The 17,907-nt window shown below is 37.3% G+C and overlaps 1 protein-coding gene across 1 annotated transcript; it reads right to left on the bottom strand.

Annotated features, from left to right (window-relative positions):
* Nucleotides 1-1,019: 1,019 nt before the first annotated feature.
* LOC149943312 (uncharacterized) lies at nt 1,020-1,773 on the bottom strand. The gene is made up of 2 exons (XM_090175612.1): nt 1,156-1,773; nt 1,020-1,106 (listed from the first exon to the last, which is right to left on the bottom strand). The coding sequence occupies exons 1-2, from the start codon at nt 1,771-1,773 to the stop codon at nt 1,020-1,022; spliced, it is 705 nt and encodes a 234-aa protein (XP_090031738.1).
* Nucleotides 1,774-17,907: the final 16,134 nt, after the last annotated feature.

Raw genomic sequence — 17,907 nt, 5'->3', positions numbered from 1 at the left:
TTTTTATGACAAATTTATTGAGTATTTCTTATTCATGCATTCAGATATCATACGATCGTTTACATTTCTGTTTTCAGAAAATCTTTCCAATATACTAAACAATTTTTACTAGCAAAATAAACGCAAAACCACCGCAAGTCTTACTGGAATTTCCTTGTAATTGAACAGAATTATACGTCACAGTTATGCTGTTTCGCTCTATAAAATAGTTAAATTTAAACAAATCAGGGCTGTTCCCGAAACTCTCGAAGAATGTACATTTGAGCGACCTTGAGAGATATATCAAACACCAATGTTCTCCTACCCCTTTGGACGTATCAGTGTTCACGATGTAAAGTGAAGGATACGATTTCACATTCTTGGTGAGTTTGTCGGCAGGGAAAACTCCTCTAAATAAATATTTAGTATACGGGTCGTTCTTGAGTATTTTAACAAGTTGTTGCGAGTCCATTGTGAACTTTGATCGTATAAAACTGCTCTGTTCTTGTCAATCTTCACCAAAGATTGATATTCGGAATAGTAAATCACGCTAACTGTAGACGGCAGCGATTCTCCGAATATTAATTCGAGACGAACGCCCCATGTTTACCAGGTTGAAACAGTCGAGTTGAACTTCCGTTGAGATCGGGAGTTAAGTCGAATATGAAAAGGGCATTTCCATGGGCGAATTCTTCACGGTCAATATAATTTCCTTCGTCAATATTCCATTGACCAGTTTGAAGAAAGAGATTAGCGTATGATCGCATAAACAACTTCCCTTTGAAATAAGGATTTAATGGTTTTGCTGGGACGCTACTTCCGTCAAGGTATAGGGCAATTTGAGTTAGCGAAAAAAATTTTAAGTTAAAAGGTAACATTTTGTAGTCTCCCAAATACGCATTCTGGTCTACAAATCCGATCACCACCTTACTCGGTATTTGACCATTATATAAGTTGTCTTTGCCGCATATTTTGTTCCCTTGGGAAATTGAAAATGAATTACATTCCGTGCGGGTGATAGGATATTTCATTGTTGCCAATTACATAGTTTTAGCGTGGGATAACATAATCTCTGGCGTCAATCTAACTTTTCTGACAAACATTGATGCGTGGGTGAAAATAACCGTCTGTGTGTAAACAAAATTCGTTTAAGCTTTTGATAAACTTGAAATTTACGTCTATCAGGTTAGGCATAAACCGAGTTTGTTGACAAATATCGGCTAGTACAACTCCTATCATGTCAATAACACCTTCTTGAGCTAATTTTGCACGTTTCTTAAATCCGTCGTTATTGAAAAACTCGTAAAATTTTCCGGCTTTGTCTTTATAGAATAGAGACGCAGTTAAGAAACTTTCCTTGGCTGGACCACCGAATGTCAAGAGCGTTTGAATCATTCTCTTATAAGGATACTGTTGACGGCATGACGTAACTGATCTGTCACCCAATGATACGTGAACTTCGCCAAAGAGACTGTGTAAAAACAAATTTTCTGGACCAACTTGGTCCGCAGGTGTTGTGGTTTTAGATACAGCGTCATGAATATCGGGTTTGGGTAAAGTTCCATCTGCTTTCACAATTTTCACTTGAACTTGAAGTAGGGTGTTTTTTAGATCAATGTACGTCTCTGAGTTTCTGGCGATATTAAAGATAATTGCTTGGTTTTCATTTACGTTCGATGTTGGATTGTATTCAACCCATTGACTTCCTATTATGACAGTGTGAGTATAAGGTACGTGAAATAAATCAAGCTCCGAGCTAATGCTGTTCTGCGAACTGGGGTGGGCTAGCGACATTGTTCAATGATATTATGACGATAATATATCAGATTCTAGCAGAGTATGTCTTTTCTTCTTCCTGGCTGGAACTGAACTGATGATGGGAGACATTTTACGTTTCCTTTTACAACCATTTCCAGTCAGCTTAGTCACTGCTTCGGCGGCTCTTTTTAAGGTTTCTTCCTCCGCTTCTTTCTCCCGAGATTTTAACGCGTCTTTAATGGACACACAACTTGAGACGTCGGATGCAATTTTAGCTCCGGTATTTAAAAAAATTTGTCCGAGGAATGTAGCTCCCTTTTTGAGTAAAGGCATGGCAGACCGAAATGCCGAGGCCAATATATGTCCTCTTTGCACGGCTACTCCACGGTATACCGGAATTGATCCGTGTCCAATTTGATTTAAGTAATAATTATTATAGTCGTTTACCGAAACGTGATCTACATTACGTGGAGACATGTCTATCCTTTGACTCGCTAGCCACAAATGAGCAGAAGTTTTTACACCTGATTTGAAAGAGAAGTCCATTTTCATCGGGGTCTATAATAAAGAGTGACGTGAACTTTTCCTCGTTCAAAATCTACAGGCTGACCCATTTCACTTATAATATTAATTTCAATGGTTTGAAAATTGTTATTCGCTATAGGCATATAATGTGGTCGTGAAAACTCATTCTCAACAGTGTCTCCGTCTTTTCCTTAAATACTTATAATACGTAATAAGGGAACATCTGAATCTCGAACCGATCGAATTTGTATAATGTCCGAGTATATGAACAGAGAATGTAACCCAGCGTTCATATCGCAACTGAAAAGAGCCGTCGTTGACGTAACCACGGTTACATCTTTATTTAGTATTCTCGTGAACCCTAATATGAGGGAGATTTCACGTGGGGGGGGGAATTTGGTTCATATCATAAAGTTCAACAATTACACGACGCGTCGGTTTGGTTTGTTGTAATATACCTAGACTCTAGAGCTAATATTTCGCCCGTCGTCATCAGTAGTCATGATTTCCAGTAAATCTTCAACTCCGTAATATCCTGGTGGTATTACTATATTAAAAAAATCAGTGTCTTAGGTGTTTTAGTCTTTGATTCTTCTAAAGAATCCAGTAGAGACATAGTTTTCCAAATTTGAACTACACACTCTTCTTGAACGTTATTCCAAGTTCTTGGGTAACTGATTTCAGCAAGTCCAACTTCGTAAGCTCCCTCGAGCCTTATACATTCCGGTAAATAGTTAAATACATTCTAAACTTGTTTATTGTATTGTTTTTGAAATACCGCGTAGAAGAGTCGGACGGTAACGTGATAAAGAGACTCATAATGTGACGATTTCTTGCACCCAAGAGTCAAAATCCGGACCGTAACCACGCCAACGTACTAGTAGTTCTTTAGTTCCGTCTGGTATTGTTCTTTTCCTTCGGTCTTTCCCGATTTTCTGTATTTCCTCCTTGTAGAACACACCCGAAATGGGTTCGGATTTCAAATCCTCGCGTTTATATACTGGTGGGTCTCTCGGTATGCACTGCGCTACTTTGAATAATTCTTTAGTAAAGTTCGCTTTGAACCCCTTTTCGAAAGTTTTTTTATTCGTGCTAATTCGAACCAAGTCACCAACGTCAAAGGGGGATGAACCGCGAGGGGAGAAATTAACTTTCCCGTATTAATTTGACACACTTGTTTTGAATTTTCACTCGTCACTTCAACTGGTTTGCATTTAATAGATTTGTGATTGTTGTTGTTATAAGCGTCCTACAAATCCGGTAATACGTCAATGTATTTATGCGTATTGCTTTGCGTGAAATAACGGTACATACGGCTTTTCAAGGTGCGATTAAACCACTCTACGATGCTACTTTTCACCTCCGAATGGGTAGCGAAAAACTTGATACCTCCACGTTTTAATTCCCGTTGTACCTCCTTGCAAAGGAATTCGTTCCCGTGGTCTGATTGTACAATTTTGGTTTTCGCCTTGATTCCAAGATTGATTTAAAAGCCTTAAGTATGGTCGTTCCTTTCTTATCCTTCGTAGCTACAGCGAAAGCGTATTTGCTAAATACTTCTATACAACATAATAGGTATCGGAAACCATTATTATGTCGTTTAATATCTTGCAGGTCTGCCAGGTCGAGTTGCCATTGTTCGTCTTTTTCATATACGATTGTCTTGTTTCTTCTGAATTTATGTTTAATCGGCTTGTGTAAAGTATACGTACCCTGACGTTTTAGAAATTCCTGAACGTCATTTATAGAAAATTTAAGACCCTTTGCTCTGGTAGCCCGATAAAGACCGTGTATTCCACCATAACTTCCGGGGTCCTTTACACTAAAGTTTATTTCTTCAAGCCTCTCCATTCATCGTACAGTTCAGTTTCCATTCGTGATACCAGTACGCGAACTCAAATAGCTCAAAAACGATAATAATAAATAATAGCAAAAATGCCGTTATAACTTGAGGTGATTTTAAATAAGAAACATATCTAATCTAACCTGTTGCCTGGATTCTATGTTGGGTGCCAGGGTGTTGAGAAAATCAGCATGGTAGGTTTCCACACTCTTACCCTTTGAGAACCCGTGGGAAATGCCAGAAACCAGAATAATTATTTCATGATTACGAAGGTTTGCAATAGTTTTTTTTCTAAATTTAAATTAGTTTGGCTCAGCCAAGTCAAGGTTTACATTGCTTTTATGGTTTTCTTTATAACACATCGAATTACAGGTTTTTTGGAGTCTCGTTATAAGATTGGTGCTTCTTGGGTCCGGAATATAGAAGATTTCCTGCGATCTGGTTATTTTATTGGGTATACGGAAATTTAGCCTGCTCAATAGTTCATTACAGTCGATACTAGAGTTAATTAAGTTTTATATAAACATTATTTAATGATAACGAATTCTATTTTTGATAGGTGGTAATTTACATATTTCTATGATTGTTTTATAGCGATAATTTTCTACAGGGTGAAAGTTAAGTGAGTATATGGCAAACTTATTTTGCATGCCTTCAATAATATTTTTCAAGTACATACTACAACCCGACGAAATCGAACCTCACCAAGTAGATATAGAACAGGAGAAAAATACGAGGGGATCTTAAGGTTAGAGCTATTACAGTCTGTTTTTAAATAATTGACATGAAGGTCGAAATGTAATTTTTGATCGAAGTAAACTCCTTAATCTTTGATACAGTTTTTCCTCTCTAACGTGACGTCATTTAATTTATACGGGTAGGTAATTGTGTTAGGAGTTTACCTTGTGAAAGAAACAACCACCGTTTTTTTACCTATTTAAGGGCATATCATTTCAGAGGCCCCAGTCAAGTATTTTTCTACACTCCTACTTAAGGTACTATAGTCAGTTATTGAAAGGATACGTGTATAGTTTTTATTGTCGTCCGCATAGGTTTTTAGTTGGTTTCTTCTAGGGATGTCATTCGAGAAAATATTAAAAAACCGTGGGCCCAAACAGGATCCTTGAGGCACACCACGGTTTGATATGTATAAAGTAATGGTAACCCTACCGTTTACTTTTAAGATATTTTGATGGTTAGCAAGGTAAGTAGAGACCCATTGTAGAAGATTACCTCCTAATCCATAGCGACTTAACTTCTTAATAAATATTTCATGGTTCATCCTGTCGAACGCTTTACTGAAGTCAAGATAAATTGCGTCTACTGGTCCTTGGTTTTCAACAATGGGGTTTATGTCATTTAAAAATGATGTTAGAATTGTGTTGGTTGACCTCATAGCACAAAAACCGTGTTGGTTTTCACTTAATAGAGGCTTAAACCAAGAGGCAAGATATTTGTAAAATATTGTTTCAAATATTTTGGAGAATACGCTCAGGACGGATATTGGACGATAATTTTATATATTACCTTTGAAGACCTTTTTAAATATGGGAATGATTAGATAAGTCTTCCAGATAGTTGGGAATTTACAGTTTCCAGGGATAAATTAAAGAGGTGACATAAGATTGGCACAAATACATCCTGACAGCCCGTTATGATGATAGTAGGTATGTAATCGGCCCCAGGTGATTTGTTATGTTCCAGTTTTTTAATTGCTGCCTGTACGTCACCTTCGTTCACTTGCAGAGTAAAGCCCAGTTCACACTATACAATTAATTGGGCCACTTAATTGAAACCAACTAATTGTAAGCAAGAAAATTGAATAGTGTGAACAGAAAAATTGTAACCATTGTTCCAACTTTTCCTGTTCACACTATACAATTTTCTTGCTTGAAATTAGTTGGTTTCAATTAAGTGGCCCAATTAATAAGTACTTACTATCTTCGAGGATGATCGTACGACAAGTACGAGGCAAGTTTGACGTTAATTGCGAGTCGACCAAGTACTTGCCTGGCTTATCTTTCGAGGACGCCAGTACAGACCATTCCATTAGCAAAAGGTACTATCTTTAAATGAAGCAGATAATGCAAGACGATTCACATTTTGTCAGTAATTTCAGGAGCAGACTAACGACGTCATTGGTTAAGTACGCTCCTAGTTTCTGACGAGGCTAATTTTTCCTATAACGAATTTTGTGATTTACATAATTGTCATGAAGGGCTGCAAGAAAATCCTCACGCGACTACCAATAGGTCACATCAAATGCAGTTTAGTCTCAATATCTGGTGCGGAATGGTTGGCGACCATTTAATTGAACCTTTTTTCTACCACCAAGACTAACTGGTGAGTCGTGCTAAACCTTTTTACAAGACACTTTACCAAAGCTACTTGAAGACGCATCGTTATCAGTAAGACAAAGAATGTGGTTTATGCACCCCTCCTTTCAGCATTAGGATTTTACCCAATCTTGATGCCGAGTTTCGTCAAAGGTAGATTGGTTGAGGCGGAACTGTTGCATGGCCAGCCAGATACGCCAATTTAAACCCATGTGATTTCTATCTTTAGTGCAATATCAAGGACTTGGTATAAAAGTTTGAAGTTCGAGACGTTAGACCTACTTCAACGCACAATTCAAGCCTGCGACACAATCCGAAACACGCCAGAAATCTTTCACTGTGATAATCCTTTCCAAAACGCGTTCAAGCTAGCCTATACGCCAATGGGAGCTATTTCGTTCCAATTTTGAAAATACAATGAAAAAGAAATGGTAAAATAAAAAAATAAAAATAATCAGCTAGGCTAATACCCTAGTATGGGGCGCCAAACCGGAAAAAACTAAACAAGATAGTTCTAGATATATTTCAGTTTTCTAGGAATATTTCAAGCGTTCTAGACACATTTCAAGCGTTCTAGACCCATTTCAGTTTTATAGACACATTTCAAGCGTTCTAGACCCATTTCAGTTTTATACACCCATTTCAGTTATAGAGACCCATTTAAGTTTTATAGACCCATTTCAGTTTTCTAGACCCATTTCAGTTTTCTAGACCCATTTCAGTTATAGAGACCCATTTAAGTTTACTAAACCCATTTAAGTTTTCTAGACCCATTTCAGTTTTCTAGACCCATTTCAGTTTTCTAGACACATTTTACGAAGCCCTCTCTAGGTATTTTACGCGACGTTCTCTCTGGATATTTTACGAATCTCTCTAGGTATTTTACGCGACGTTTTCTATGTATTTTAGGGTTAGGGACTTCGAAAACTTTCGCCTTCACCAGTGAGAGAGAGGGAAAACTGCATTCAACGGTTTCAGCCGCGTATTCAACTGAACGATCGCGCTTACCAAAAGAACGCGTCGTCGCGGTGACTGATAAATTCATCTCAGATAAAGACTATAGATGGCAGACACGGGCTTACCGTTTGGAGGATCGAATGGTACTTGTACCGTTGCGGTGGTATTTATTATCTGAAGTCTTAAACCTTTAATAGGTGTGACGTAATCCATAAGGTCATAAATGAAAAGAGACTTAATACGGTTTTAAAATTCACAATTTATTTATTTGAAAAATCCTACGTTTCGGAGGAACTGTTCCTCCTTCTTCAGCTGGATTTTTACAAGTCTATAATGTGCTTCTCTTCACTTCGATAAGGTCATAGATAAGATGCGAATTAGCTGAAATCTTTGAAGCAACCCGCGGCTTGATTAAGGGTACTTTAATATCAAATAAAGAATGTTGGTTTTTAGTGTTGTTTAAACTCAAAATTAGCTATTTTCTTGGTCGGCATATACCCATTTTACCAATTTCTACTTTCTAAGATATTGTAACCAATTGTTGGTACAAGTGTCCTAATTTGAACCAATAGCAGATTAGGGCAGTGATTGTTTAGATTTCTACGGTGGTGACCTCCATTAAACGAAAATAGAGTTACACCAAACCGCGATTTGCTTTAATGAGAGCTAGGCGGTCGGAATACAAAACAAATGGGTCACGTGATACTATTGTAGCCAATAGCAATGCTTGCGTTAATTTAAATGTTATAGATTCTCGTGCTGGCCGTTTTGAAACGCATTTGTACTAATCTTGTTGTCCATATCATTATTTAGTCCGAGGGCACCGATATTGGCCAAAATCCCGTACACATCACAAAAGGTTGATTTTAAAAATCTCAAAATCATCAAATCGTTTAGAATGATTTTGAAAATTCACACAAAAACTCGAAACCACGTTGAAAATTCCGAAATCGCTTTCAAAATCCCGAAATAGCTTTCGAAATAACACTGAAAATCATTAATTCAAACAACGGAAACACGTCTCATTCCGTTGAATATACAGGGTCTTTTTTTTGCTCGGAAAAGTGTTTTTTTTTTCAAAAACTATTTATAGTACCGATTTCAAATTTGGAAGGTCAATTCTCTATACCGGGGGACATCAGTTTGAGAAATTTGAGCGTTTTCGGTAATGTTTTTCACCAATTTTGAAAAATTATTTTTCGACCACTAGGTGCGAGATAAAAAATTTCTATTATAAAGTTGTAGGCCGTCATCGAAAACCCTTAAAAATTGTTCACTCGACGAAAAACAATTTATTTATCAGTGAAAATTCGAGCTTGAAAAATTTACAAGTTGGTGAAGCCAAATTACGATTGTTTGAAACGATAATTGAAACCGAATTACCTAATCCAGTTGAAACTTTGGTTAAAAAACGACCGGATTTAAAAAACACGAGGCTATAGGTCAATCCTTAACATGCATTGGGTATTTAAAGGAAAACTTTGGGAGATTATTATCAGTGTTTGATAATATTTCGAACAATGCCTCGTTATTCAGTAGCTGAGCGTACCGAGATAGTTGCCATTTACTATGGAGAAGCAGCGCAAAACCTTAGAAGAGTGACTGAAATCTTCGCAGAAAGACATCCAAATGGAGCACCATCTGTAAATACAGTAAGACGAGCAATTCACGATTTCAATCAATTTGGTCACTTGCAACCTAGGTTTCGCGGATTGGGTCAACCGGATTTAGACTTCGAGAACAATGTACTCGCGTACTTTGTGGCATATCCTCGTCACAGTTGCGCTAACGCCGCTGCTGATTTGGGTTGTTCTGCAAATCGTGTGTGGAAAATTCTTCGTAAGAATCGCTATCACCCATACAGAGCTACGCTCCACCAAGGACTAATTGACGGAGACCATCAAAGACGTTATGAATTTAGCATCTGGTTACTAAATGCTGTCCAAGAAGATAGACAATTTTTGCGCCATGTTTTGTTCTCCGACGAAGCGTCATTTTCTAGAGATGGGCCCTTTAATCATCAAAACAGCCATCTTTGGTCTGACATCAACCCACATTGGGGTTTTGAATATCATCACCAGGTTCAATTTGAACGGGTCAATGTTTGGGTTGGACTTTGTTGGAAACCGTTTGATTGGTCCCTTTTTCCTGCCGACGAACCTCAACGGCCAAACGTATTTACATTTTCTACAGAACGAACTGAGTGACGCAATCGACGACCTTCCATTGGCTGAAAGACGTCAGTTGTGGTTTCAGCAAGATGGCGCCCCTCCGCATTTTTCCCGGCAAGTAACTGAGCACCTCAACAACGAGTTTCCTGAAAGGTGGATAGGGAGAAATGGTCCAGTGCATTGGCCAGCAAGGTCACCTGACCTAACACCGCTGGATTATTTTCTCTGGGGATTCGTTAAAGCAAAGGTATACGCCACGCCCATTGAAACTAGGGAGGAACTCATTAGACGAATAATCAGTGCTTGCCGAGACGTCACACCAGAAATGTTAGAGAAAGCGTTTGAGAACTTAATTGTCCGCGCACAAACCTGTGTTGCAGCCAATGGTGATATTATTGAAAATGTTTTGTAAAAATTTATGTGAATAAAATATCTGCATTTAAAAACCAAACGTGTACATTTTTTCAAGTGTGAAAACTCTACTACGTTTGTATTAGACTTGTTCCCTTTTCAATTATCGTTTCAAACAATCGTAATTTGGCTTCACCAACTTGTAAATTTTTCAAGCTCGAATTTTCACTGATAAATAAGTTGTTTTTCGTCGAGTGAACAATTTTTAAGGGTTTTCGATGACGGCCTACAACTTTATAATAGAAATTTTTTATCTCGCACCTAGTGGTCGAAAAATAATTTTTCAAGATTGGTGAAAAACATTACCGAAAACGCTCAAATTTCTCAAACTGATGTCCCCCGGTATAGAGAATTGACCTTCCAAATTTGAAATCGGTACTATAAATAGTTTTTGAAAAAAAACACTTTTCCGAGCAAAAAAAGACCCTGTATTATCACCCCTTGTAATAAAAGTAGACCAATCTACTTTCTATCCTCTCTAGCTTACGACCTTGAATTTTCGTTCCGTTTCGATCTCGATAGACTGACGGGTTTCTCTCAATTTAAACTTTGCTCATTGTTAAAGGTTCTTCATTTCACCCTTAAAAAAAGCTTTTTTCTGTAGGGTGAATTAAATGTACCTACTCAAAGAAAGGTAACAAACAGTTTTCAACAAAATGGTGAATGAGTCGCCACCAGCCCACAGCTAACCCAAAATTAGGTCAAGAAAATAGCTAATTTTAAGTTTAAACAACACTAAAAACCAACATTCTTTATTCGATATTAAAGTACCCTTATTCAAGCCGCGGGTTGCTTCAAAGATTTCAGCTAATTCTCAGACTTATCTATGACCTTATGGATTACGTCACACCTATTAAAGGTTAAAGACTTCAGATAATAAATACCACCGCAACGGTACAAGTACCATTCGATCCTCCAAAATGGAAGCCCGTGTTTGCCATCTATAGTCCGTATCTAAGATGTATTTATCAGTCCCCACGACGACGCGTTCTTTTGGTAAGCGCGATCGTTCAGTTGAATACGCGGCTGAAACCGTTGAATGCAGTTTTCCCTCTCTCTCACTGGCGAAGGCGAAAGTTTTCGAAGTCCCTAACGCTAAAATACATAGAAAACGTCGCGTAAAATACCTAGAGAGATTCGTAAAATATCCAGAGAGAACGTCGCGTAAAATACCTAGAGAGATTCGTAAAATATCCAGAGAGAACGTCGCGTAAAATACCTAGAGAGAGCTTCGTAAAATGTGTCTAGAAAACTGAAATAGCACTAGAAAACTGAAATGGGTCTAGAAAACAGAAATGTGTCTAGAAAACTGAAATGGGTCTAGAACGCTTGAAATGTGTCTAGATCACTTGAAATATTCCCAGAAAACTGAAATATATCTAGAATTATCTTATTTAGTTTTTTCCGGTTTGGCGCCCTATACCCTAGGCACCACCACAGGCCCAAATCAGCTTGCGACTTTTAAACCCTTATTTACCGGTGGCCGCGTTAAAATGCGAAGGAGGGTGGTGGCAAGCCCTTCATGCCACGCGAGCTAGCCGACAGCTTTTTACAATAAAGAAGCGTTAACACTAGACACTTTCGAACCGTTTTAAAACGGTTTCGAAAGATACAATTTAACATTTTCGGTGTCAACTGTATTAATAGCCTTACGATAAATACATTCGATAGCAAAATTTGACAATTTGATCTTTCGAAATCGTTTTAAAACGGTTCCAATGTGGCTAGTGTGAACTTGGTTAAACTATTACCGTTAACATCAGCTATTAAAAGTTAATTTCTACACGTAGAATACTTCTTTCAATTAAAAACGAAATTTTGATACAAGAAATAGTATTCATATCTTTTTGATATAAAACCTTTTGTTTAGTAAAAGGGAACAATAGGGTCTAGGGAATAATAGAAACTGCCCATTTGCGCGTTCTTGACGTTTTGAAGGCCGATTTTTGAGGTTAACTACTCGGATACGGTTTAATTAAGGAAATTATTCTAAGGACCTTTATCACTCTTTTTACAGCTCCCTACACTAACTATTACCGTTAACCTAAAAAAGTTTTTTTATGGAAGCGGAAACCGAAAAGCTCGGGAGAAAATCCCTTTAACCAGTGGGGGGAGAACTTACAAACTCAACGCAGAAGGCAATGTTCCGAGTGCCACAAGCGGGGATCGAACCGGCTCCTCTTGTTGCGAGCCGAAAGTGCTAACCACTCCACCACCCCAGCAATTTAATTATTGCTGGCGTCCCAAGACGACAGGCTTCAATGATTATCGCTTCGATGGTCGTAACAGGTGTGCTCTACTAACTCTCAGTGCTTGTTAGCTTCCGCACCGTCCTGTTGGAACCAAAGAAATCTCTTATCGAATTTTACCAAAAAGTCCAATACTATATTTTTTAGAAAGGCCGAGTAATTTAGTGCATTAAGTCGCGCCGGGAAAAAAAGGGACCAATACGTCTATCTCCAAGGAGCCCTCTTCACACATTGACCCGAAACTGTAGGGATCTCATCACTCCACAAATGATTCTTCTGATGGTAAAATAGTCCATCCCTTAAAAAAGAGTACTAATTACACATTAGGATATGACGCTAAATATCCGATTATTCATAAGATATGATAATTAGCCAGTTGCAAATCTTGTAGAGGCGTTGCATGTCATGAAGTGATCGGTAAGGATTAAATCGGTGGTGATTGAGCATTTTTGTGAAATAGCTCATTATTTAACCCAGATCCCTGCTCGAAGTACTGATATTCGATCGAGGATAAGCAACGAAGTACGCCAAGAACACGGTTTCCATGTGGATGTTTTAAGGCCTGGACCGTTGAGCCTCGGATTCATGTTTCCGTTATTATTTAACAGCGTTGTGTTTCTTCTCCCTTTCACCCTTGAAATTTCCTTAACCTCTGTGTTTCTCCCTGCTTTTACGCTTTACGCCAAACACGTTTTTGGAGACGGTTGAGCGGCCTGCTGGCTTTGTGATCGGGAAATTTTCTGCCTGATAGTTCGCACCCCGCTGATTTTCGAAGGAGGAAGCTCATTCGCCTATTCTTTTAACCTGTCACTCTTCGCCGGGCATTGCCCATTTTAATACGACTGCGTTAGAGTAAGAGTCATGTATAGATTTTAAGTTTACTTACTGTTGTCACTTGTCACAACTTACAAACGCTTCTTACCCTTGTTTTCGCTACGAGGTTACGATATTCAGTATTATTACAAGCCTTCTGCAGAATTAACAAATGTTTTTCGCAACCCGTAATATTTGAAGTTAACATTTCTTATATTTTTGGTTCAAGTAAATCTGTACTCGCTTCATAGCTTCTGCCAAAGCCACCTTTTAGGAGTATTGTACCTCTATGAGAAAAAGTGTAAGTGACGTTTTGTTACGGATACTACTTTAAATGGAGGGTATTTCCATGAGAAAACTTAAGGTCTATCTTTTGGTAACGACTCACCTGCAAGGTCATGGAAACAGGTTGGCGCGTTAAAACTCGACGACCTTCTCGGTACGACCAAAAGAGGTGGTCCAGGGACAAATATTTGGGATATTTCAATGAACGATTTTATTATAAGATAACTCTTTGATTTCAAAATTCATTTAATCATCCAACCATCCAACCACATGATTTGAAGTCATAATTTCATCGTGACAGACAATAAAAATGATAATCATTTTAAATATAATTAATTTTGTACTTTTTAATTGAATAATTAAAAAGTTTTTTTATCTTAAATCACTGAGAAAATCGTGTTGGACGACCAAGAGACCAATACGAGGCCTTTGAGTCGTTAATAACAGTTGAGATATCGATTTCTCTATAACTGACTTCACCATGATAAAGCTTAATCATATGGCCACAGTGCTCTAAGGAATGACGAGCCATACAAAATTGCATTTATTGAAATCAAAAAAGGAAGGGGTATCACTTTAAATACATAAGGGTTAAAGAACCTTTTTACGTTTTATAAAAATCAACAATAACGGTAGATATCTTCATTATATTAAATAGACTTTTAACGTTTTTTTTAAAGAATATCTGAAGTTTTAATTCCAACAAACATACAGTTTAGCCAATTGCTTATCTTGGTTTTAAAAACTTAATGGAAAAAATGTTGCCCCTACTACAAACTGGCTTGGGTCAAGACCTCTAAGCTAAGAAATGGATAAGCTTATTTCGAACGATCTAACCCATCTTACTTTTTACAGTATGCACTTCAATTTTGTCGAAACATTATGTCAGCGACTTAACGGAGACCAAATAAGTAGTGCACGAACACACTGTCGAGCGAATGTAAAATCCATGAATTCGCGTAAAAGATGACCACTAGTTACTTTAATAATAAAATATAATGTAACATCAACACAATGAACCTTAAAGACAAGCCTTCTTGGTAACATAATTTCGTCAATATTACTAAAAACAGATAAAATATTAACTCTGTTATAAAAACGCTCAATGGGATACCGTAGGAAAATATTTTATTGAATATGTTATTTCATTGTATATCATTAGATCCCTCGCATGAAGGCGATCAACGAAAAGTCGATTTTGGAGATAAAAGCGTGGCGAAGACAGGTCGATTCAATTACCTCCCCCCGCTTATTATTTCCCAGCCGGAACGTTCATGAGAAAAATAATGTGCCCATATAACGACAAAATGGAAAAGCTGTCGCATTCGTATATAGCTGAACAGATTCCATAAAATGAATTGTAAGGTATCGTAAATTATTCTAGTGTTGTTAATTTTCCGGAAAAAAAATTGCGGAAATATTTCAGGGTAATTTTCCGAATTGCCGAAATTTTTCCGCAAATTAAAAATTGAAACTCGAATTTATTTTTAAGGGTTTTTAACTTTTATCGATATAGAACGTCTACATACAGTGAACATACTTCAAAACATTTCTAGTGCTACATTGTTGATCAGTTTAAAGCAAGTCTAGAGGTTTAGTTTAACTTAGTTTCGAAAAATGAGGAGTAAATGCCGCTTTATTTAAATTGGCAAACAATTTTAGACTAATCATAGAATGATTTTTTTCGAAAAAATTCGGGACATTTTCGGGCTATGAATTAAACACTAACATAAAAATATTTTGTCCAATTCATAAATCAGTGTCGCATTAAATAATTTTTTGCTACTTGAAGAATAATTATTAAGGCTAATACCCTAGGCAACACCATAGGCCCAAGTCATCAGGCTTCTTTTAATAGCTCATTATCGGTGGTAAGGTTACATTGCAAAGGAATGTCGCAAGCTACCCGGTAGGTCCCTATCCTAATGCCATTAAAATCATAGCGTTAGTTAATAACAGCCAAAAATGGAATCGGGGGCTATCGTTAATATATTCTATTAATCTTTAGATTTGTTCCAAATTGTTAAGTTCCATTCATTGTAATAGTGCCGCAATGATTAATCTATATGGTTCAATGTAAGTTTCTTTTTGGGGCCTACATAAATTCTGATTTGTTTATTGCACAAAAGGTGTGGTCGTTAATTTAGCCGATCCTTGAATTTTGAAATCTAACTGGTCCAATCCATTGTTTTAATGAAGAACTGCTTCTGTTGACGTCCCATTCGCCCAAGTATTTGTGGCATTGTTTTGGACGTTATTCAGAGTTGCTGATAACTTAATTTGTGGATTAAGCCCAAATGTATTTTATATAGTATATCGTAATCTAAGTTGTCGCATTCGATAATAATAGTGTCACATTGCTTCGCATTGACCTCTTATATCATAAAATGTAGGGGGCTATTTTTAGTTTTCCATTCCGTGTTTCTTACAAATTACTCTTGCGCTAACATTTTGCATTTTTTTACTATAGAGTAACAACGTTTCACTTTGATGTCACGTACAAAAATGTTTTTCTCGTTTCTATTATTAATTGGGGAAGGGGTAGCCTCGTCTTTTTTGCTTGTGTATTTGGTTTATAAAAGTGGTAAAATGTTAAGTTAGTTCCCTCCTTTTTTTATTATTCTCCTAGCATTTTCTTTTTCCCATTGAAAATGAATCACGTTGCATTTGTTTTCATTGACGGTGAGCTTAACGTGGAGGTTGTCATTTATCCCCCCACAGAATATTAAATATTCTTACTTAATGATTATGACGCATCTCTATTTTTCACTTTGAAATTTTGGCGTATTATGGGCGCCTTCTTTTTATCGTGAAAGTGGGAGAGAACAAGTCGAACCAACCAGAATATTAGTTTCAAATCGACGCAAAGTATCAAAGGTTAAATAGTCTCACGACGTGCAATAATAATCCAATATAATTAATTTACAACGTCAAAAAATATTCCTTTTATAACATATCGAAAGAAATTATCTAATTCAAACATCCCGCCGATTAAAATCATATTCTAGCGTATCGAAAGAAATTGTCTAATTCACCCTTCCCGCCAATTAAACTGCAATAATTCAACCGTCCAACCAACTCAATAATTCAAACTTCCCGCCAAACTAACTGCTCAGAGAGAAGTGTTACCGTTTGGTTAATGAGATAATCAGTCTGATATCTCATTAACCAAACGGTAACAGCAAGATTCTCTTTGCTCCCCCTCACCCCTCCGTTAACCAGAATGTTTTCCCAGCGCTGTTATCTTCGTTAACCGTACCGCAATCAGTAGACTCTCTGCGTACCCCTTTTTCCCTCCCCATTCGCCAGAATTTATCATTGCTTCCATTAACCATAATTTTCATTCTCCAGATTCTGTACTACCCGCGCTACTATCTTCGTTAACCGAAACACAATCACCAATATTCTCTCTCGTTCACCAGCTCCTTTCCACTGTTCTCCAGAATATGTTTTTCATAGCGCAGATTGGTTTTTGGAGATTGGATTTTTACCCCTTTGCTTATCGCCATAATTTCTTATCCTTTCTATTCGCTATAATTTCCAATCACCATATTTTTTATCCCATCCCTAAATTCTATAATTGCTATCTCATTCGCCATATTCTCTCTGCATCACCCCTCGTTACCCATAATTTCTTATCACTCCCCACCCTCTTTGTTCACCCCGTTAACCATAATTTCTAATCTCTAGGCAATAATAACAAGTTATTTAAATTTAATTTAATTTTATTTTAGAACTTAAGTTTACATGTTAGTAGGTACTATCAGATATTCCATTAGATGGTTATCTTGTACATTACACAATGAAAACAAATTAAAGTAGCTAAGTTTACAGGTTAATTGATTATCTTTATCTCTCCGAAATAATTAATGTACCCAAAGATAGACCACCAGATAATTCTTTTTAGGGGAATCTCTATGGGGGTTCAAGATAACATTAAAGCTAAAAGGTCCAGTTTGGGGTACATAGGGCCGAAAATGGTGACTTTGGTCGTTTTCAGGGTACATTTGGTCCATTTTTGGGTACATCAGAATTGCAGTTGGAAAAACGAAGAGCCGTAATTTTTTCATCCCTCCCCCGGATCGCTAGAATTTATCGCTATTATTCCGAAACTCTATAATTTCTTTATCGCTTCAGAACCCCTTAATTTCTAATCTATAGGCAATAAAAACAAGTTATTTAAATATCCTTTTAAATCGTAATTTACCTATATAATTAATTAAATCGACATTTAAAGGGATGAAACGAACTACCTTCAGTAACTTGTATAAATAATTTAATTAAAAGTTCTAACTCACGTATTTGTAGTGTCTAACAGCAGTACCATTTATCACAAGAGGGACAGTCACAATCGTCGTCTTCTCCAGGTACAGGTGAGATGTACCCAGCAAACACAAACACGTCCTATGGACATCCGATAGACGTCACACTCGGATCTTGCCTTCGTCCGTAGGACATCCCAAATTCCGGGGTTGACGTCGGTTGGACGTTAAAGGACGTCCAAATGTCCGGTTTGTCTATAGCCGTAGTACTTCCCGGGGAAGAGTTTTCGGACGTCCAACGGCGATTACGGCGGTCGT

The sequence above is a fragment of the Leiobunum rupestre genome, chromosome 5 (genome assembly GCF_980474605.1).
Source record: "Leiobunum rupestre chromosome 5, qqLeiRupe1.1.hap1, whole genome shotgun sequence".
NCBI classification, from domain to species: domain Eukaryota; kingdom Metazoa; phylum Arthropoda; class Arachnida; order Opiliones; family Sclerosomatidae; genus Leiobunum; species Leiobunum rupestre.
This window is presented reverse-complemented; position numbering and strand designations above follow the sequence as displayed.